The following is a 22,380-nucleotide window of genomic DNA, read 5'->3' as shown; positions in this document are numbered from 1 at the left end:
AAGAGACAGAACCAAGAGCAAGAGCAAGAGACAGAACCAAGAGCAAGAGCAAGAGACAGAACCAAGAGCAAGAGCAAGAGACAGAACCAAGAGCAAGAGCAAGAGACAGAACCAAGAGCAAGAGCAAGAGACAGAACCAAGAGCAAGAGCAAGAGACAGAACCAAGAGCAAGAGCAAGAGACAGAACCAAGAGCAAGAGCAAGAGACAGAACCAAGAGCAAGAGCAAGAGACAGAACCAAGAGCAAGAGCAAGAGACAGAACCAAGAGCAAGAGCAAGAGACAGAACCAAGAGCAAGAGCAAGAGACAGAACCAAGAGCAAGAGCAAGAGACAGAACCAAGAGCAAGAGACAGAACCAAGAGCAAGAGACAGAACCAAGAGCAAGAGACAGAACCAAGAGCAAGAGACAGAACCAAGAGCAAGAGACAGAACCAAGAGCAAGAGACAGAACCAAGAGCAAGAGACAGAACCAAGAGCAAGAGACAGAACCAAGAGCAAGAGACAGAACCAAGAGCAAGAGACAGAACCAAGAGCAAGAGACAGAACCAAGAGCAAGAGACAGAACCAAGAGCAAGAGACAGAACCAAGAGCAAGAGACAGAACCAAGAGCAAGAGACAGAACCAAGAGCAAGAGACAGAACCAAGAGCAAGAGACAGAACCAAGAGCAAGAGACAGAACCAAGAGCAAGAGACAGAACCAAGAGCAAGAGCAAGAGACAGAACCAAGAGCAAGAGACAGAACCAAGAGCAAGAGACAGAACCAAGAGCAAGAGACAGAACCAAGAGCAAGAGACAGAACCAAGAGCAAGAGACAGAACCAAGAGCAAGAGACAGAACCAAGAGCAAGAGACAGAACCAAGAGCAAGAGACAGAACCAAGAGCAAGAGACAGAACCAAGAGCAAGAGACAGAACCAAGAGCAAGAGACAGAACCAAGAGCAAGAGACAGAACCAAGAGCAAGAGTCAGAACCAAGAGCAAGAGTCAGAACCAAGAGCAAGAGACAGAACCAAGAGCAAGAGACAGAACCAAGAGCAAGAGACAGAACCAAGAGCAAGAGACAGAACCAAGAGCAAGAGACAGAACCAAGAGCAAGAGACAGAACCAAGAGCAAGAGACAGAACCAAGAGCAAGAGACAGAACTAAGAGCAAGAGACAGAACTAAGAGCAAGAGACAGAACTAAGAGCAAGAGACAGAACTAAGAGCAAGAGACAGAACTAAGAGCAAGAGACAGAACTAAGAGCAAGAGACAGAATTGCAACAGAGCATTTGAAATAACATTTCGTAAATGGTAAGGCAGATCACATGGGTAACGTAGCACTACATACCAATCGGAGCAGGAGGCAGTTAGTGAGCAGGTAACAGTACCATGGTTGACATGGCAAGCAGCAAGCATGATCTGCAGCTGCTCCCTTACTTCTTCTTCATTTTGCAAACTAAATTTTATAAAAGGCTACAATGACCGAATTTGTGAACAATTTCATTAATTAGTACCTCGCAAGGTGAACTTCTGACCTGGGCAGTGTTGCAACACTACATTCTTAAGAGCAGACCGCCACCACACGATACACAACTGGCAAACTTTATTTCTCCCTGCACACGTCCATGTACCTTTTTTTCATTTTTGACGTCAAATATTTTGGAACCCGCCTTGCACACACTTTCTTGAACATCAGTATGCCATGGACAATATGGTGGTCTGATCAGACACTAACGTTTATCATTGCTGCAGTATCAAGAACCGTAATACTGCTTGTTTTCCTGTCAACTCCCACAACGTTCTCCATGACTGCATAGACAGAGCGTCCTGGGAGCATCAAATCATCGACACTTGCTACACCTCATTTGGATCTGTGTGTCGGTTTCAACCCTTCATCTAACTGAAATCTTTGGAGATTCTGCTGCTCCACAACGAGGAAAATCTGCAATAGCGTTCACGGGGCTGGCGTGTCGGTCCTGTCTGATAATAGTTTTAGGACACCACCAAAAAATAACAAAGAAGCACAAACTTTGTCAAGTTTTGTATTTTTTACACAATTTTTCCTGTTATTTATTGAATGGATCTTGTAAGTTCTTATTCCTCTTAAACAGCATGATGGGATCATAATACATCTTCAGTAATAATTCGACTGGCAATAATGAGTTCACTTTTTTAAATCTTCTAAACTATTATTGAAATTCCCACCAATTACTGTAGTGTACAAATTTCTGATAGCCAATTTGTCAGTCTGACAATATCTCTTTCTTTTGGTAAAGTGGTACTGCAACAATGATCTTGAGCAGTTGTGTAGATTCAATAACTTAACTGGTGCTCAGTTTTTTTATTAGCATATAAATTATTTTTAATAAGTTATTGTGCCTCTTCTTAGAGAGCTGTTAAACTAAAGATTCACAGTATCTGGAGAAGCAAGGGCTGCTACCTGACTGTCTGTTTTTGAGCCTGTAATTAAATTAATAGGTACTTTTAATACTATTGTAATTAAGATATGTGTAGATTTTAATTTCAAATAGAGAGTCTTGTTAATTATACTGTTTGGACTTACTTTAATATTATACATGAAATGGATAGCTCCATCTTATCTGTGGGGTTGATTTGAACAGGCACTTCTAATATTTATGGTTTCATCACAGTGTATTCATCCTTGTCCCATTTGGTAAATAACAAGTTGTCACTTGAACAAGAAAATGAAATTGACTTAGCAATAATTGTGTACCTACATGTATTTGTGAGAGGTATCTCTTAAATAACTATTTCATTAGCTGTAGAAATGCCTCAATAACAACTTCAAATTGTTTGCATCCAATATTATTCGGAATATAGGTTTTTAAGTTGAATAGTCATTCTTGACATGAGAATGTTCCCTAAGTGCCAATCATAAAATTAAGTATCTACTTTTCCTGTCCTTCCCCTTGACATCTATTTAGGTACCACACCAACCATTTCCTGTTTGGTACACCAATGTTGAGCCATCCGTTTAGTGATTGAGGCATCCGTTTAGTGGCTTATCACACTGTAATCAACCAGTCAGGTACAACTTCGTATTTCATTAATCTCAGAAGTACTTGTATTTATTTATTAGACAGTAGGTTACTCTGACTCCTTTCCATAATATTTATTTTTATAGCACTGAAGATGACTCATACTGCCCCAAACTGGTGATGTTCACATGAATCAATAGGCAAGTATAAGTGTCAAAGAACTGTTTTAACTCAAATAGATTCTGAGAGCATCTACGTCAATAAGTCTGCCAAATAAGTAGATACTTAAGTACTTAGCTCTTAATTTCCTTAACAAACAGATAATGTGGTTATTAATTTAGATGTCTTTTGTAATTTTTCAAAAAAATTCTGACCTCCATCATCTCTAGCTTCTCAGGGTAGGCGAGATCTCCAGGTGCAGGACGATACTGTAAGATATCAGACTGCAGGTAACAATGGGCACGAAACACCAGACGCTCCTGCACATCCTGCAGCAGCTGCCATGCAATTTTTGAAAATGCTTCCAGAGGACCAGCTGGAACAAATATCTATTTTCAGTTGATACATTGGTAAATCATGGTGAACATATGGAAAATGATATACGACAGGGTACAGCAGAAAGTAACTTTTACATTGGATCAGTGTCATGTTTAAAGAGAAACAAAAATCATAACTACAGTTCAATACTGGAAATTACTGGTTGGAACAAAATGTAAAATAAGGGGAAGGCAACGACTCGCCTATAGCAAACCTATGTGTAGAATGCAAAACCCCGTAACAGAAAACAGCATTCACACTAGCTTCTGAGCACTAGCTCTTTTTGTAACAAAAATGCATTCATTCATATACACAACCACACAGACACCCACACAAAAGCTCCCATGGCCACAGCAAGCCTTGCTACGAAATGAGCCTGAAAGCCAGTGTGAATTCTGTTTTCTGTTATGGGTTGCTGAGCTCCACGCATTGATCTGCTGTAGTTTCCATTCTCTTATTTTACTTACAACTGAAGGTCATTTTTTCACAGAAGAAAAAAAATTACTATCACTTTAAAGCATAACAATGCACAAGCAGTGGACACTACTGCAGCTGTTCATGAAAGTTGTCCGCCCCCTGGAGTCACTGACGGAGAGGAAAAGCGGCAACTCGTAGCAGTAAGCTCACGAGACAAATTACCAGTCACATGGGTCATTTCCGAGTGCCAACTGGACTGACTTAAGTTGTAACAGTGAAGATATGTGTACATGCCAGTCAGTAGCATGGCATCAGCACCATAAGATGAGTTGACATGGAGAATGAACAGAATGGCAGAAAAGAGCTGTCGCATTTGAACGCATCCGTGGCCACTCTGCAAATGTACTCCGTCAGTCCTATCTGGTAAGGATCCCACACCGCGCAGCAGTATTCTAAAAGAGGATGGACAAGCATAGTGTAGGAAGTCTCCTTAGTAGGTGTGTTACATTTTCTAAGTGTCCTGCCAATAAAATGCAGTCTTTGGTTAGCCTTTCCCCCAACATTTTCTGCTTGTTCCTTCCAATTTAAGCTGTTCTTAATTGTAATACCTAGGTATTTAGCTGAATTTACGGCTTTTAGATTAGGCTGATGTATCGTGTAACCGAAGTTTAAAGAGTTCCTTTTAGCACTCATGTGGATGACCTCAAAGTTTTCTTTATTTAGAGTCAACTGCAACTTTTCGCACCATTCAGATATCTTTTCTAAATCGTTTTGCAGTTTGTTTTGATCTTCTGATGACTTTATTAGTCGATAAATGACAGCGTCATTTGCAAACAACCAAAGACGGCTGCTCAGATTGTCCCCCAAATTGTTTATATAGATAAGGAACAGCAAAGGGCTTATAACACTACCCTGGGGAATTCCAGTAATCACTTCTGTTTTACTCAATGACTTTCCATCAATTACTATGAACTGTGACCTCTCTGACAGGAAATCACACATCTAGTCACATAACAGACGATATTCCATAAGCATGCAATTTCACTACAAGCTGCTATTGTGGTACAGTGTCCAAAGCCTTCCGGAAATCCAGAATCGATTTGAAATCTCTTGTCAATAGCACTCAACACTTCATGTGAATCAAGAGCTAGTTGTGTTTACAGGAACGATGTTTTTAAACCCATGTTGACTGTTTGTCAATAGACAGTTTTCTTCGAGGTAATTCATAATGTTTGAACACAATATATGTTCCAAAATCCTGCTGCATATCAACGTTAATGATATGGACCTGTAATTTAATGGATTACTTCTACGACCTTTCTTGAATATTGGTGTGACCTGTGCAACTTTCCAGTCTTTGGGTACAGATCTTTCGTCGAACAAACGGTTGTATATGATTGTTAAGTATGGAGCTAATGCATCAGCATACTCCGAAAGGAACCTAACTGGTATACAATCTGGACCAGAAGACTTGCTTTTATTAAGTGATTTAAGTTGCTTCACTACTCCGAGGATATTTACTTCTACGTTACTTATGTTGGCAGCTGTTCTCAATTCGAATTCTGGAATATTTATCTTGTCTTCATTTGTGAAGGCATTTTGGAAGGCTGTGTTTAGTAACTCTGCTTTGGCAGCACTGTCTTCGATAGTATCTCCATTGCTACCAGTCCACACCACACAGCCCCTGCTACCCATGTAGCCGCCTCCTGCATATAGTGGACATTATATGATTATATGATAGCGGAACAAACACTGGTAGCAGTTACTTCTGTAAAATATCTGGGAGCATGCGTGCGGAACGATTTGAAGTGGAATGATAATATAAAATTAATTGTTGGTAAGGCGGGTACCAGGTTGAGATTCATTGGGAGAGTGCTTAGAAAATGTAGTCCATCAACAAAGGAGGTGTCTTACCTATACTTGAGTATTGCTCATCAGTGTGGGATCCGTACCAGATCGGGTTGACGGAGGAGATAGAGAAGATCCAAAGAAGAGTGGCGCGTTTCGTCACAGGGTTATTTGGTAACCATGATAGCGTTACAGAGATGTTTAATAAACTCAAGTGGCAGACTCTGCAAGAGAGGCGCTCTGCATCGCGGTGTAGCTTGCTCGCCAGGTTTCGAGAGGGTGCGTTTCTGGATGAGGTATCAAATATATTGCTTCCCCCTACTTATACCTCCCAAGGAGATCACGAATGTAAAATTAGAGAGATTCGAGCGCGCACGGAGGCTTTCAGACAGTCGTTCTTCCCGCGAACCATACGCGACTGGAACAGAAAAGGGAGGTAATGACAGTGGCACGTAAAGTGCCCTCCGCCACACACCGTTGGGTGGCTTGCGGAGTATAAATATAAATATAAATGTAGATGTGGATGTAGATGTATTCAGCAAGCATTGATAGTTTCTTGCCGCTAACATCCTTCACACACGACCAGAATCTCTTTGGATTTTCAGCGAGGTTTCAAGACAAAGTTTTGTTGTGGAAACTGTTATAAGCATCTCGTATTGAAGTCCGCGCTAAATTTCGAGCTTCTGTAAAAGATCGCCAATCTTGGGGATTTTGCGTCTGTTTAAATTTGGCACGTTTGTTTAGTTGTTTCTGCAGCAGTGTTCTAATCTGTTTTGTGTACCGAGGAGGGTCAGCTCTGTCTTTGTTAATTTATTTGGTATAAATCTCTCAATTGCTGCCGATACTATTTCTTTGAATTTTTAGCAACATCTGGTCTACATTTATATTATTAATTTGGAATGAGTGGATATTTTCTCTCAGGAAGGCGTGAAGTGAATTTGTATATGCTTTTTTGAATAGGTATTATTTTCAATTTTTTTCCGAGGATTTGTGTATTACAATATTCAATCTCACTACAACAACCCTTAGTTCACTATCCCTGAATCGGTTTTGATGCTCGTTATTAACTCAGGATTTTTTTTTTTTTGGTAAGATGTGAAGTGTGTTTTCACAACCTTTTACTATTCGCATGGGCTCATGAACTAACTGCTCGAAATAATTTTCAGAGAATGCGTTTAGCACAATTTCTGACGATATTTTACGCATACCTCCTGAATTAAACATGTATTTTCGCCAACATATTGAGGGTAAATTAAAGTCACCATCAACTATTATCATCGGAGTCGGGTACGTGTTTGAAATCAAACTCAAGTTTTCTTTGAACATGTCAGCAACTGTATTATCTGAATTGGGAGGTCGGTAAAAGGAGCCAATTATTATTTTATTCTGGTAGCCAACAATGACCTCTACCCATTCTAACTCACAGGAAGTACCTACTTCAATTTCGCGACAACTTTAACTACTTCTAACAGCAACAAACACGCCACTGCCAACCGTGTTTTGCCTATCCTTTCGGAACAGCGTTAGGTTCCTCACAAAAATTTCGGCTGAGCTTTAGCCAGCTTTCAGTGCCAGTAAGTATTTGAGCATCAGTGCTTTCCCAACAAGGCTATGACAATTTACAATTTTATACCAATGGTTCCTGTATCTACATTCTTCCTGTGTTCAGTCTGCACCATTTGTGCCTGAAGCTCTTGTAGTATTTTCCTGAGACCCTATAACCTAAAAAACCAACCAGTCCACACCACACAGCCCCTGCTACCCATGTAGCCACCTCCTGCGTATAGTGGACACCAGACCTATTCAGCGGAACCCGAAACCCAACCACCCTTTGGCGCCAAGTCAAGTAATCTGCAGCCTACACGGTCTTAGGACCATCTGAGCCTCTGATTCAGACCCTTCACTCGGCTCTGTACCAGAGGTCTGCAATTAGTCCTGTCAACTATGCTGCAAATGATCAGCTCTGCTTTCATCTTGCAAGCAAGACTGGCAGCCGTTGCCACTTCTGTAAGCCACTCGAAACCAGAGAGAATCTCTTCTGATCCAAAGTGACACACATCATTGGTACCAATGTGAGCAACCACCTGCAGTTGGTTGCACCCTGTGCTGTTCATGGCATCCGGGAGGACCCTTTCCACATTTGGAATGACTCCATCCGGTATGCACACAGAGTGCACATTGATTTTTCTTACCCTTCTTGTCAGCTAAGTCCCTAAGGGGTCCCATAATGCGCCTAACATTGGAGCTCCCAACTACCAATAATCCCACCATCTGTTGATTGCCCGGATCTTGCAGGCTGAGTAGTTTCCTCTGAAACAGGACAGGCGACAGCATCTGGCTCAGCGACAGTGTCAGCCACAGACAGCACCTGGAACCTGTTTGTCAGACAAACCAGAGAGGCCTTACGTGTGGCCACCTGGGAAGTCTTTCGTCGCCTGCTTCGCCCGGGGGTGACCTCCCACTTGACCACAGGTGAGGGGTCAGCCTCAGTGCGAGTAGTAACTGGGTTGGCCACCGGTGAGGACCGATCGGAGGACTCTGACGCACAGGACGTCCGTTGGATCCCCACAGCTGGCCCACAACAGTTGTGCCCATCCACTGCACCCCCAATCTGTGTAACCGAAGCCATCATAGCCTGAAGCTGAGAGCGAAGCGTCACCAACTCGGCTCGCATCCGCAAAAACAACTATTGCAGTACCTGTCCATACTAAAGACCATGGAAAACTAAACTATGCAGATAAACGGACTATCAACACATGCTGCACAACTCTACTGTAGACCCTGACAAAAATGCACGAACTGTGTCTAGTAATATGCATATATTCAAAAACCTAACTACCGAAGCACTCAGGTGAAACTAAATAATTTGCCCCTGATTAGGAACTTGTAATGTCACAAAATCGATTAATTTCCTATGTAAATGAAAATGCGAAAACAGAGGGTATTAGATATTAAATTTACATGCAGAAACTAATAATATTAGACAAAGTGCCATACAATGTTGTATGTATGTTTGTTAGTGACAGTGTTAGGAAACTCTTGGCCATCACCTGATCTGCGTGCAGTGTCAGGCACATAAGCTAAGTATGGTTGACAAATATGGGACGACAGTTATGTCTGAGTTAAACGAAGTTGTGACAATGCTGAAGTCAGCATTCCTAAACACTAGGAAGTGTAAACACAAGGAGATTCAATTTTTCAAGTTGAAAAATAGAAATTCAAAGGAAGCAAAACATCGTCCTTTACCTGCAGTCAGTGTTCTATTGGCAAAGCTGCTACTTAGATATTGTTGGTTTCTTTTAAGTCGTCAGAAATGAGAGACACAAGCAACAGTGGTGTAAATTTTATACAGAATGTTAGAGACAGACTCGTGAATAGCATTTACACCCATACAGTTTTTGGGAGAGATCATGCCAGGCACCTTTTAGAAATTCTAACTTTACTTCAGGGCTCAAAGTATCCAAAGTCACATGTACATTATTCTAATGTTGATCATCTAGGTTCAATCTGAGAATTATATGTGAAGGACAGTTTTCAGAAGCTATACAAGCATTGCCATGCTCTAACTACTTTAGAAGAAGATGAATGCAAAAATGTGTTTGGGAAGGCATCAAATTCTGCAAAAAGGAAACTTGCTACACTGGGAAGCAAAGATCCAAATCATTAAGAGTTTGAGGCAATATCTCAGACATTTTATAAGAGGAATGTGATTTTAAACAATACTGAAAAAGCAGCTCAAACTGCCACATTTGTGTTTTTCCATTTTACTATGATATGTAGTGGCTAGTAGCTATGATTTTCTTTTGAGGGGCTGTAGAAAAGCAGCTACAATAAAATGAAAAGCTGACATAATAAATGTTTTGAGCGCCATTTGGAGTGAGCAGAAGTATGAAATATTTTTTTAAACGTGGTTTAGATCTGTTGTGGACTGCAACAAACAATGTTGGCAATGAGCTGATGTTACCTCACTACAACATTGTTGTCAAACAATGAAAACTTCAGGCTGGAATATCAACAGCCCTAGGAAAAGGACAGATTGCTACTGACTGTAAAGATGACCTGCTGGGTTGCAGACAGGCACAACAAAAATACTTTTACACATTGTAGTTTTCGGCCAAAGTCTTCTTCAACAAAGAAAACGCACACAAGTTCACAAAAGCAAGCACACTTCACTTACGCACAACCGCTACCACTGGCAGCTCTGGTCGGAGTTGTACAACACACAACCGGACAGCGGGTGACTGGAGGAGAGTACTGTAGTCTGACATGCCACAGTTTTGTTTTTGTTTTCTAAGTTGTGTGAGGCACTGGGTGCACCGATGGCACAACAAGGGACATGGAGCACACAGCTCTGGCCGGCAGAGGTTCTGATTTTTTCTCTCCTTTGGATGACTTGAGCCCATTTATTCGGGCTTTCGTGAGTGTAAACCAGAACTTTTTTCAGCAATCTCAGTAACCAAGTTTTGCCCTTTTCCCTATATGTGCATGAGTATTATGTTCTGGACACAACCATTTTCTGGCTCGCCAGGTCCACAGGGCCGCATGCACATATTCCCGGTTAGACAGACACTTGGGCACAATCATACCTACAGTCACCAGCCTACTAAATTGCACAATCTCATTCCCACAGAGAATGCCCAGGAGCAAATGGTGAAATGTAGCAGTCGGCATCCCTGCAATTTTGTGGCTCACAGGGATTTGATCACCAATGAGTGGTGTCTCGGCTGGACATGCTGAACTATAAGAAACCCGTGGACTCCTCCTCTGAGGCCGAACAAGATGTTTTTGAAGCTAGAGGTGGTGTGGCTAGTATTAATGTGGAGGACAAGTGGGGAGGGGAAAGAGGGCAATAATTTTTGCCTGGTGTGTTTAACACTTCCCTCACTACTTCAATACTTGCAATGTATTGTGTGGATAGATGCTTTTAGGTATCATGAGAGGAAATATGCCATATGGACTCAAACAGATTTAAGTCTGGTGAAAGGTTGTGACAAATCACAGCACCAAAGACGTAAATACAAAACTACAAAATATCAACCAAGTGAAAAATGTTTTTAAAAGTGACTTGGAAATGCATTATCCTCGTTTATTCATTTCATTTTATTTTATCTGACTGACAAAATGTATTATGTTATCCCTTCAAATGAGACAATTGTTTCTTCCACATCTTATTGTGGAAAACTATTGTATTTAAATGGGCAGGCAGCAGGGGCAGGGGGAAAAGACCATCTGAGAACTAATTTTTGACAGGAGCAGCTGGGTAGTCATTTGTGTAGGTCCTAGAGCACTGCATCTGCACAGCCGAACCACGTGTGCAAAGTTCGCTGCCCGTCACTTGCTTTCTACACGTGGAAGCAAGCAGTTGACGGTTTCCGCACTCAGTATCATGTGGCATGCACTCAGTATCATGTGGCATGCACTCACCGAGTGCCCCTGCCACACGGCTAAGAAAAGATTACACAACTTCGTCACAACGCAGTGGCACTAATGGGCCTGGCAAGTGTTGAAATGCATTTAAAATTAGAATTTCTTTCACTTGTCAGTTTTACATGTTTTCTAAAGAAAAAGTTTATGCTGTTTACCGGAGACTTGTCAAGTATTAAAACAGTGATTGAGTATGATAATGTACAACAAAAATTAAAGTGATATAACGAAAATATCAAAAATGGTTCAAATGGCTCTGAGCACTATGGGACTCAACTGCTGAGGTCATTAGTCCCCTAGAACTTAGAACTAGTTAAACCTAACTAACCTAAGGACATCACAAACATCCATGCCCGAGGCAGGATTCGAACCTGCGACCGTAGCGGTCTTGCGGTTCCAGACTGCAGCGCCTTTAACCGCACGGCCACTTCGGCCGGCACGAAAATATCAAATACTGAATGTTACTGAAGGTCATTGCTTTAGCTGTGGAGCTAAATCTGTGTTAAAGAATAACTTATGAAATAATGCTCACATTCACTCTGCTGCTAAAATCATGCTGTCTTTGAGACATACTTTGCACAGAACAAATGAAAAACATTTATGCTGAGTAGCCCAACTGTTCACTTTGTTTCTAAAAAAAAAACTTCACTCCAGCTACATTGTATTTAATTACTCTACAAAGCATATCATTCAAACTAATTTATTTGTGAATACATTATTTGTAACTTAAATAATTTGTGGTTGTTACCTTGGCTCAGTGCAAAATTCTATTCAGTAAATAACTTATTAATGGATTGGACATAAATGTGTCTGCATGGTTCACTCATTCAAAAAAAACCTCCAGGTGATCTATCCCAAAACAACCAGAAAAATAATGGGAACAATGTTTTCAATACCATCCTACCTCTGCAGTAAGCACCGCTTTCTACAGTGTCGTCAATGGGACTATCCCTACAGTAGAAAAAATTCCATAAAATTAAGCTGCAGGTGACTCCTCACTGTCGTTATTGCGTTTATTGAATCTGTGGAACATTTACTTCTTTTTGGAGATAAAATACAAATTGGGAAATGGACCAGGAAAAAAAAAAAAAACATTCACAAACTGAACCACTGCAAATACTCTAACAGTGAATGATGCCACTACCATGCCTACAACCTTTACCAGGCTGTAAAACACATTAATCTTTTAGCTGACGTCTGATGAACAGTAATTCTCCTAAATTTATATGAAAACAAAAGTTTAAAGCTATTATCCTACATGGAAAAACTAAATATGGGAAGGCAGTCATGAAGAGAATAATAATAATATGACAACAGGTTCACTCTGCCTGCAAGTGGATTTCCATTCTTTCTTCCCTTTTACATAAATATTATGCCCACAATTCAGGGATACAGGAAGTGCTTTACATATGCAAAACAGACAATATTATGCTGTTCATGAATTTAACTTTATTTCATCTTTATTTCAGCACCTACCACCTTTTCTGGGCACTAATATTAACTATTTCAAGAAGTTTTCTTGCAACTCGGTCTCACAGTTTTGTCCCTAAAGTCAAATTTTTACTTTCAAGTAAAACTTTCCATCCTTTGTTAATAAAAGTAAGCATTAATTTTTATTTACATTTCAAGAGCTTCAAAATAATACTATGAAACAGATACAGTGCTAGGCACCACATAAATGACACGTTGAACTGCGGACAGGCACAATAGAAAGAATGATACACTTTTTGGCTTGCATAGAATGTATGTAGGATAAAAAAAGTGATTCAAGTTCCAGACTACAAAGCCTAAGATTGTGTGTTTTATCACCATTTCTACATTTTTTTCTGTTAGTTATCACTTCTATCAACTCCAACAACGAGCAAAATGTCACATCAAGTAGGCATAATCTATATGTGCATGCTGACCTGTAGGTTCTCTTCTAACTGGCTGTGTGAGCCAGTTTGCAGATGGAAGGAAGTCAAGCACACACCACCATAACTAGTAAAGCAACACACTGCTCAAACCAAACTGTGGGTTGAGCACAGCTTTACTTGTTTTAGAGCACAACAAATGCAACACAAAAATACATCACACGCAGACAGACTCAGCAGGTACACTACCAACGCAGCCCAATTAAACTGACTCTACAGTTGCCAATACTACTTGCCGACCCCCTCCCCCTCCTCCCACTAACTTGCGGAAGTGCTCAACATAAGTAGCCAAAGGTGAGACTGCATCCAACAGAAACTCTTAATTTGCAGCATCTTCCTCCATTGTACTAAGATTGTTAACACTATTAGATGTATATGCCTTTATTACACAATTCACTCATGTTGGAAATGCAACAAAATGATTGTGAAAAGTAAAAACTCAGTTGCAAACAATTATCATCAACAGACTAAATCTAAAGAACTCCTCAAACATTTATGGAATGCTGATGGTTGGATGCCCAAAGTTATCCAAATGTATTTTACGATAAACTCTTGAGTAAATTTTACATTAGAATTGAAGTAGTTTCACAGCTACATAGAGCTTTGACATTCTAAAATTTCAAAAGAAACATTAGTCTTGAGTACATACTGCGAGTTCATAACACTGCAGTACAATAGCAATTTTTTGTATCGAGAAAGCGTGAACAGATGATTAGAAGACATATTTTGACTTTCTACACCAATCGCAATTATTGCACCAATGTCTTGCACACAATTTAAAGACAAATAGTTCACTTATATTGCTCTCTATGACCAAGGGATGCTTACAACAAACTACAGACATACAAGAGTCAAAGAAAGTTGTTGAAATTAGGATACGAGCTCCGAATGATATTACAATGTAAAAGAAAATTTTATTATGAATATAATTTGAGAATTTAAGGTAATGTGGAATCACAAATTCAAGAGATATAACCCACCGATATCCCCTTTGCATTTGTGGGACATATTTTCTTTAGTGTCTCAGTGGCAAATCTTTGAAAATCAAATAAAGTTTATGCTGAGATGTCTGACATAACAGCTGTTCTGAAAAGCTAATTTAAAAGCAACAAAAAGTACATATGTTAATAAATTACAAATAATTGGAGCAATAAGTATCACTGGGTTTCAGACGTATCCACTATGTGTAACACTTTGTTCACAGATGAGGAATACATGTCTTTACCATTGTAAGTGAAAAATGATTTGAATAATATTTGTTGTTTATGAACAATGAATACTGATTTTTAACAACAATGGAAATTCCTGAATAGAATAATATGTGGAATAAAGGAAAGGGAGCCATTCATTCACAGCTGGATAATGTGTGGCACAAAGAAACACAAAACAGAGGGCTATTTGTATTAGCTTTCGAGCTTTTGCTCTTTCTCTAGTGGAAAAACACACACCTGTGGCCACGGCGAGAGTGACAGTCAGTACGCCAAAGGGAATGTGTGTTTCGGTGTCTGTGTGATGTGTTTATTTCCACAAGAGAAAGAGCAAAAGCTTTAAAGCTGGTATAAATGGCTTTCTGTTGGGAGTTTCTATGCACTACCAATCATTCAGCTATAGGTGACTAGTTGCCTCTCCTTTATTTTACGAATAATAATTTCTCTCTGCATTTGTTACTCAACATTTGAATAAATTTCACCCAACTCTGGGTAGTAGGTGAATAACATGCCACATGGGCACACTGCAAATCTGCAGGCTACATGCAATTTAGAATGTAGGCATGCAACATCTGTATGGCCATGGACAAGTGCAAACTTGTCTGTGTCATTCATGTCGCCATGTACAAGTGAATCGACAGGAAGTGCAAAATGGCTAAGCAGGGATGGCTAGAGGACAAATGTAAGGATGTAAAGGCTTGTCTCACTAGGGGTAAGATAGATACTGCCTACAGGAAAATTAAAGAGACCTTTGGAGAGAAGAGAACCACTTGTATAAATATCAAGAACTCAGATGGCAACCCAGTTCTAAGCAAAGAAGGGAAGGCAGAAAGGTGGAAGGAGTATATAGAGGGTTTATACAAGGGCGATGTACTTGAGGACAATATTATAGAAATGGAAGAGGATGTAGATGAAGATTAAATGGGAGATAAGATACTGCGTGAAGAGTTTGACAGAGCACTGAAAGACCTGAGTCGAAACAAGGCCCCGGGAGTAGACAACATTCCATTAGAACTACTGATGGCCTTGGGAGAGCCAGTCATGACAAAACTGTACCATCTGGTGAGCAAGATGTACGAGACAGGCGAAATACCCACAGACTTCAAGAAGAATATAATAATTCCAATCCCAAAGAAAGCAGGTGTTTACAGATGTGAAAATTACCGAACTATCAGTTTAATAAGTCACAGCTGCAAAATACTAACGCGAATTCTTTACAGACGAATAGAAAAACTGGTAGAAGCGGACCTCGGGGAACATCAGTTTGGATTCCGTAGAAATGTTGGAACACGTGAGGCAATACTAACCTTACGACTTATCTTAGAAGAAAGATTAAGAAAAGGCAAATCTACGTTTCTAGCATTTGTAGACTTAGAGAAAGATGAACATCGACAAAAGCAAAACGAGGATAATGGAATGTAGTCAAATTAAATCGGATGATGCTGAGGGGATTAGATTAGGAAATGAGACACTTAAAGTAGTAAAGGGGTTTTGCTATTTAGGGAGTAAAATAACTGATGATGGTTGAAGTAGAGAGGATATAAAATGCAGACTGGCCATGGCAAGGAAATCGTTTCTGAAGAAGAGAAATTTGTTAACATCGAGTATAGATTTAAGTGTCAGGAAGTCGTTTCTGAAAGTATTTGTATGGAGCATAGCCATGTATGGAAGTGAAACATGGACGATAAATAGTTTGGACAAGAAGAGAATAGAAGCTTTCGAAATGTGGTGCTACAGAAGAATGCTGAAGATAAGGTGGGTAGATCACGTAACTAATGAGGAGGTATTGAATAGGATTGGGGAGAAGAGAAGTTTGTGGCACAACTTGACTAGAAGAAGGGATCGGTTAGTAGGACATGTTTTGAGGCATCAAGGGATCACAAATTTAGCATTGGAGGGCAGCGTGGAGGGTAAAAATCGTAGAGGGAGACCAAGAGATGAATACACTAAGCAGATTCAGAAGGATGTAGGTTGCAGTAGGTACTGAGAGATGAAGAAGCTTGCACAGGATAGAGTAGCATGGAGAGCTGCACCAAACCAGTCTCAGGACTGAAGACCACAACAACAACAACATGTACAAGTGCTCACTTGACTGGCATTAAGTGATCTTAGGCAACTTCCACCAAAGTATGCAAAGTGTATTCTCTCTCTCTCTCTCTCTCTCTCTCACTATAGCTGTGTGCCCTAACAGGTACTAAGGGATGACATTTTGTAATGGACTATTTTATCATGCATACTTAGGCTGTAGAGAAGAGGACTGTTGAAGTGGACTGGATGGCAGTTGTCAAACTAGATATATTGTTGCTTGTTGGTTGGTTTGATGTGGACCAAATTGTAGAGCCTCAACGAGAATGGACGTCAAATCCAGGAAAGTGCCATGGAATTTGGACGAGCAGCAGATAAACTTCAGTTGGGAAAAAGGAAATCAGTTACTGAAGGCGGAGGAGGAGTTGTTCAGCATGATTTCAGGCCACAAAGATGTTACTAATGAAGCTCAGGAGGAGGATATTATCTGAAAGTTCAGCAACATTTTCAATCTTGATTATGTGCCTATCTGACTGTTCAGCATCTCAACCATATTGTGTTATTAATTTTACTCCTTCCATTATTTCAATAATAGTTTTTGATTTCCTTTAATAAGCAGTTGAACACATGGGAAACCAGCAGTTCAAGAAAATGGCCATCAGTTACTTGTTTACTCATTAATCACATCAGACATTTCATAGCCAAAATGGAAATGATCGTATGGCATTGTTGGCCGGGAGGCCCCATTCGGGGGAGTTCGGCCGCCGTATTGCAAGTCCGTTTCAGTTGACACCACTTCAGCGACTTGCAAGTCAATGATGATGAAATGCTAAAGGATACAAAACACCCAGTCCCCTGCCAGGAATCAAACCCGACCCCCTCTATGGTAGGCGGTAACGCTACGGAGGCGGCCATAGTCAATAAGACACCTTAATACAGGTAATACACACATTAATTTAAAAGTTTCAATGTACATCGTGTTAAGTATGTGCTGCGTTGAAACTTTCTGACAGATTAAAACTGTGTGCCGAACCAAGACTCGAACTTGGGACATTTGCCTTCTGTGGGCAAGTGCTCTACCAACTGAACTACCCAAGCACGACTCACAACCCGTCCTCACAGCTTCAATTCTGCCAGTACCTGGTCTCCTACCTTCTGAACTTCACAGAAGCTCTTCTGTGAATATCCTTTCTTCAAAGAGTGCTAGTTCTGCAAGGTTCGCAGAAGAGCTCCTGTGAAGTTTGAAAAGTAGGAGACGGGGTACTGGCAGAATTGAAGCTGTGAAGATGGGTCATGAGACGTGCTTGGGTAGCTCAGTTGGTTGAGCACTTGCCCGCGAAAGGCAAATGTCCTGAGTTCGAGTCTCGGTCCGGCACACAGTTTTAATCTGTCAGGAAGTTTCATATCAGCACACACTCCGTTACAGAGTGAAAATCTCATTTTGGGCTGTATTGTATGAACAATAAACACTTACGGTTATTTTGAACATGTTCCTCCAACATTTCCAGTCTCAATATGCTACAAACTTCTGCTAATGTTTCCAGATGATTTATGTGGATAATAAATGGCCGGAGTACATCATACAATGATGTACAGAGACCCTCAAGGTACGTTCTGAAAGAAAGAATTATAATTTCTTGTGTGCTCGCGAAAAATTACATGTGCAGTTAAAAACAAAATAGTATAAAAATGTGAAACATTTCTACGATGAGATTTAATTCTTACTAATTTAAAGCTGTCTCCCTGCAATATCAACAACTATTGTATCTTTCCACATAACATACTTCAACAGCAAAAAGAAGGAATAATGGTTTCCAACATTATTTGCATTCTGCAAGAACTTTTCACCATATTTACATAGCACAGTACTGATTACAACTCACGTGAGCTGTGGTGTATGGAGAGTGAAGAACTGATAGAACAGCTGGTACTCGTCGTGACACACATGTACGAGGAAAGCACACCCGCTGCGTACGAGGGAGCAGTGGTCACCACGATGCTGTCCTGCCAGCTCACTAACTGCGGTGGCGACTCCAGTTCCCAGCAACTGTTCTCGCTGTGAAAAGTAGCTATGGTGGCATTCTGCGAGTAAACTTTCGTATCTGCAACAGATTGTAGTAAAGATAAGAAACTGCAAGTGTGTCAAAGGGAATGCTAAGAGACAAGTGGCTAATAGACGTGGAGGAAAGCATTCAGGAGAGAGGAGAAGAGTTGGTCAGAGAGTTGGTAGGAAGACTAGAGGAGATGGAGGGGTTTGTGTTCAAAGCAAGCATTGTCAGCGACAATTGAGATGACTACAATTATGATGATGACGACGATGATAAAGACGATGCCAACTGGCACAATATGAACATAAACATGAAAAATTTTTTTTCACATGCCTGAACAATTTTTGAATTAACAATTTCATTCTTATTTATGAAATGAGGCGATTTATGGCACATCCCATTTTCCTACGGACATTTTGCATAATTCATCCCCCCACATCTCAGGGGCTTCCTTTCATGTCCTCCTCATGTTATGTTTCTGACAACTTCCTGAATGTCAGCCTTCCATTTCCTAAGGTGATGATTATTGTAATTACTTTTCTTTGGGCAAGTATTACAGTGTTATAAAATTTCTGAAATGACAACATTTATCTCCTTCAACAACTGTATTATTTATTTTCCACTACTGACCAATTTCAGCTATTATGCCATTTTTAACCATTAGTCGGCACGTGTGAGTGCGAGTCACAAAGCTGTCCATCCACCAGCATATAATAGGTGACCATTAAACTTACAACTGTAGTCATGCATACTACTGGTAGAAAGGAATATGCAAGTAGTAACTGAAGTCAGAACATTGATCAGTGTGAGTAAACTTTTAACACCATCAGCATCCAAGTGCATGTTGAGTCACTATTGTCACTTACGTTAACACAAAGACTGAAGATCTACATCATCATGTCACCTTAATCACTCTACCTCTAGATACTTTGACAGTTACACATACACTACTATCATGTGTAAGGAAAGTAATTTGTCCAAATTACAAAACACGATGTATCCTTCGACGTGTAGTATACAAAAAGAAGACCCTCCAGTGCAGCAGTACACAGTTATAATGACTCGGTACACAGGGCATATGCCATTTGGGATGGAGACAGTCTCCCACCTCTGCTGCAACACCCGAGAGATGTGTTTTGCCAGAATGGGTACAGTGAAGCACAGTTTGGGCATGCACTGGAGAAAATTTATCTCCTATATTGGGCCTCCCTCACCCAAAATGGTGAGAATCCTTGGAAATAACATCAATGTCTTCTTTTGATCACCACACAAAATGAAAGATGTAGTTGGCTCAGAAAAGAACAAACTACAACTGCAATTACCTGATCTACACAGCATCTCTTGTCACTGTGCCCACCACCTTATCACACACACACAGCTCTGCATCTCACAATGTTGCATGCAACACATTACATGGTTACGAAGATACACCAGCAGTGACAGAACCCTGCCTCAACAACCAACATACATTCTAATTTGAAAAAATGTTGTGCCGAGCATGTGGCTTTTGGGAAAGAATCACCAAATGATATACTGAGATAAGGTTCTATAAACTCTCATCCCCCCCCCCCCCCCCCCCACGAACCATAGACCTTGCCGTTGGTGGGGAGGCTTGCGTGCCTCAACGATACAGATGGCCGTACCGTAGGTGCAACCACAACGGAGGGATACCTGTTGAGAGGCCAGACAAACATGTGGTTCCTGAAGAGGGGCAGCAGCCTTTTCAGTAGTTGCAGGGGCAACAGTCTCGATGATTGACTGATCTGGCCTTGTAACATTAACCAAAACGGCCTTGCTGTGCTGGTACTGCGAACGGCTGAAAGCAAGGGGAAACTACAGCCGTAATTTTTCCCGAGGACATGCAGCTTTACTGTATGATTAAATGATGGTGGCATCCTCTTGGGTAAAATATTCCGGAGGTAAAACAGTCCCCCATTCGGATCTCCGGGGCGGGGACTACTCAGGAGGACGTCGTTATCAAGAGCAAGAAAACTGGCGTTCTACGGATTGGAGCGTGGAATGTCAGATCCCTAAATCGGGCAGGTAGGTTAGAAAATTTAAAAAGGGAAATGGATAGGTTAAAGTTAGATATAGTGGGAATTAGTGAAGTTTGGTGGCAGGAGGAACAAGACTTTTGGTCAGGTGATTACAGGGTTATAAATACAAAATCAGATAGGGGTAATGCAGGAGTAGGTTTAATAATGAATACAAAAATAGGAGTACGGGTAAGCCACTACAAACAGCATAGTGAACTCATTATTGTGGCCAAGATAGACACAAAGCCCATGCCTACTACAGTAGTACAAGTTTATATGCCAACTAGCTCTGCAGATGAAGAAATTGATGAAATGTATGACGAGATAAAAGAAATTATTCAGGTAGTGAAGGGAGACGAAAATTTAATAGTCATGGGTGACTGAAATTCGTCAGTAGGAAAAGGGAGAGAAGGAAACATAGTAGGTGAATATGGATTGGGGGGAAGAAATGAAAGAGGAAGCCGCCTTGTAGAATTTTGCACAGAGCATAACTTAGTCATAGCTAATACTTGGTTCAAGAATCATAAAAGAAGGTTGTATACCTGGAAGAATCCTGGAGATACTGACAGGTTTCAGATAGATTATATAATGGAAAGACAGATTTAGGAACCAGGTTTTAAATTGTAAGACATTTCCAGGGGCAGATGTGGCCTCTGACCACAATCTATTGGTTATGAATTGTAGATTGAAACTGAAGACACTGCAAAAAGGTGGGAATTGAAGGAGATGGGACCTGGATAAACTGAAAGAACCAGAGGTTGTACAGAGTTTCAGGGAGAGCATAAGGGAACAATTGACAGGAATGGGGGAAAGCAATACAGTAGAAGAAGAATGGGTAGCTCTGAGGGATGAAGTAGTGAAGGCAGCAGACGATCAAGTAGGTAAAAAGACGAGGGCTAATACAAATCTTTGGGTAACAGAAGAAATATTGAATTTAATTGATGAAAGGAGAAAATATAAAAATGCAGTAAATGAAGGAGGCAAAAAGGAATACAAACGTCTCAAAAATGAGATCGACAGGAAGTGCAAAATGGCTAAGCAGGGATGGCTAGAGGACAAATGTAACGATGTAGAGGCTTGTCTCACTAGGGGTAAAATAGATACTGCCTACAGGAAAATTAAAGAGACCTTTGGAGAAAAGAGAGCCACTAATATGAATATCAAGAGCTCAGATGGAAACCCAGTTCTGAGCAAAGAAGGGAAAGCAGAAAGGTGGAAGGAGTATATAGAGGGTCTATACAAGGGCGATGTACTTGAGGACAATATTATGGAGATGGAGGAGGATGTAGATGAAGACGAAATGGGAGATAAGATACTGCGTGAAGAGTTTGACAGAGCACTGAAAGACCTGAGTCGAAACAAGGCCCCGGGAGTAGACAACATTTCATTAGAACTACTGACAGCCTCGGGAGAGCCAGTCATGACAAAACTCTACCATCTGGTAAGCAAGATGTATGAGACAGGCGAAATTCCCTCAGACTTCAAGAAGAATAAAATAATTCCAATCCCAAAGAAAGCAGGTGTTGACAGATGTGAAAATTACCGAACTATCAGTTTAATAAGTCACAGCTGCAAAATACTAACTCGAATTCTTTACAGACGAATGGAAAAACTGGTAGAAGCGGACCTCGGGGAAGATCAGTTTGGATTCCGTAGAAATGTTGGAACACGTGAGGCAATACTAACCTTACGACTTATCTTAGAAGAAAGATTAAGAAAAGGCAAACCTACGTTTCTAGCATTTGTAGACTAAGAGAAAGCTTTTGACAATGTTAACTGGAATACTCTCTTTCAAATTCTGAAGGTGGCAGGGGTAAAATACAGGGAGCGAAAGGCTATTTACAATTTGTACAGAAACCAGATGGCAGTTATAAGAGTTGAGGGGCATGAAAGGGAAGCAGTGGTTGGGAAAGGAGTGAGACAGGGTTGTAGCCTCTCCCCGATGT

The 22,380-nt window shown here is 40.7% G+C and overlaps 1 protein-coding gene across 2 annotated transcripts in view; it reads right to left on the bottom strand.

The window, feature by feature from the left end:
- The window catches only part of LOC126243539 (conserved oligomeric Golgi complex subunit 3), a 128,046-nt gene that overhangs the window by 59,834 nt on the left and 45,832 nt on the right, over positions 1 to 22,380 (bottom strand). For both annotated transcript variants that reach the window (XM_049948171.1, XM_049948172.1), the window contains exons 7-9: positions 18,234 to 18,452; positions 17,825 to 17,964; positions 3,353 to 3,513 (exon numbers count right to left, since the gene is read on the bottom strand). In XM_049948171.1, the coding sequence (XP_049804128.1) occupies positions 3,353 to 3,513; positions 17,825 to 17,964; positions 18,234 to 18,452 (520 nt within the window). The remainder of the gene's footprint in view (positions 1 to 3,352; positions 3,514 to 17,824; positions 17,965 to 18,233; positions 18,453 to 22,380) is intronic.

Source organism: Schistocerca nitens, chromosome 1 (genome assembly GCF_023898315.1).
Source record: "Schistocerca nitens isolate TAMUIC-IGC-003100 chromosome 1, iqSchNite1.1, whole genome shotgun sequence".
NCBI lineage: Eukaryota > Metazoa > Arthropoda > Insecta > Orthoptera > Acrididae > Schistocerca > Schistocerca nitens.
The sequence above is the reverse complement of the archived record's forward strand: the minus strand, read 5'-3'. Positions and strand labels throughout refer to the sequence as shown.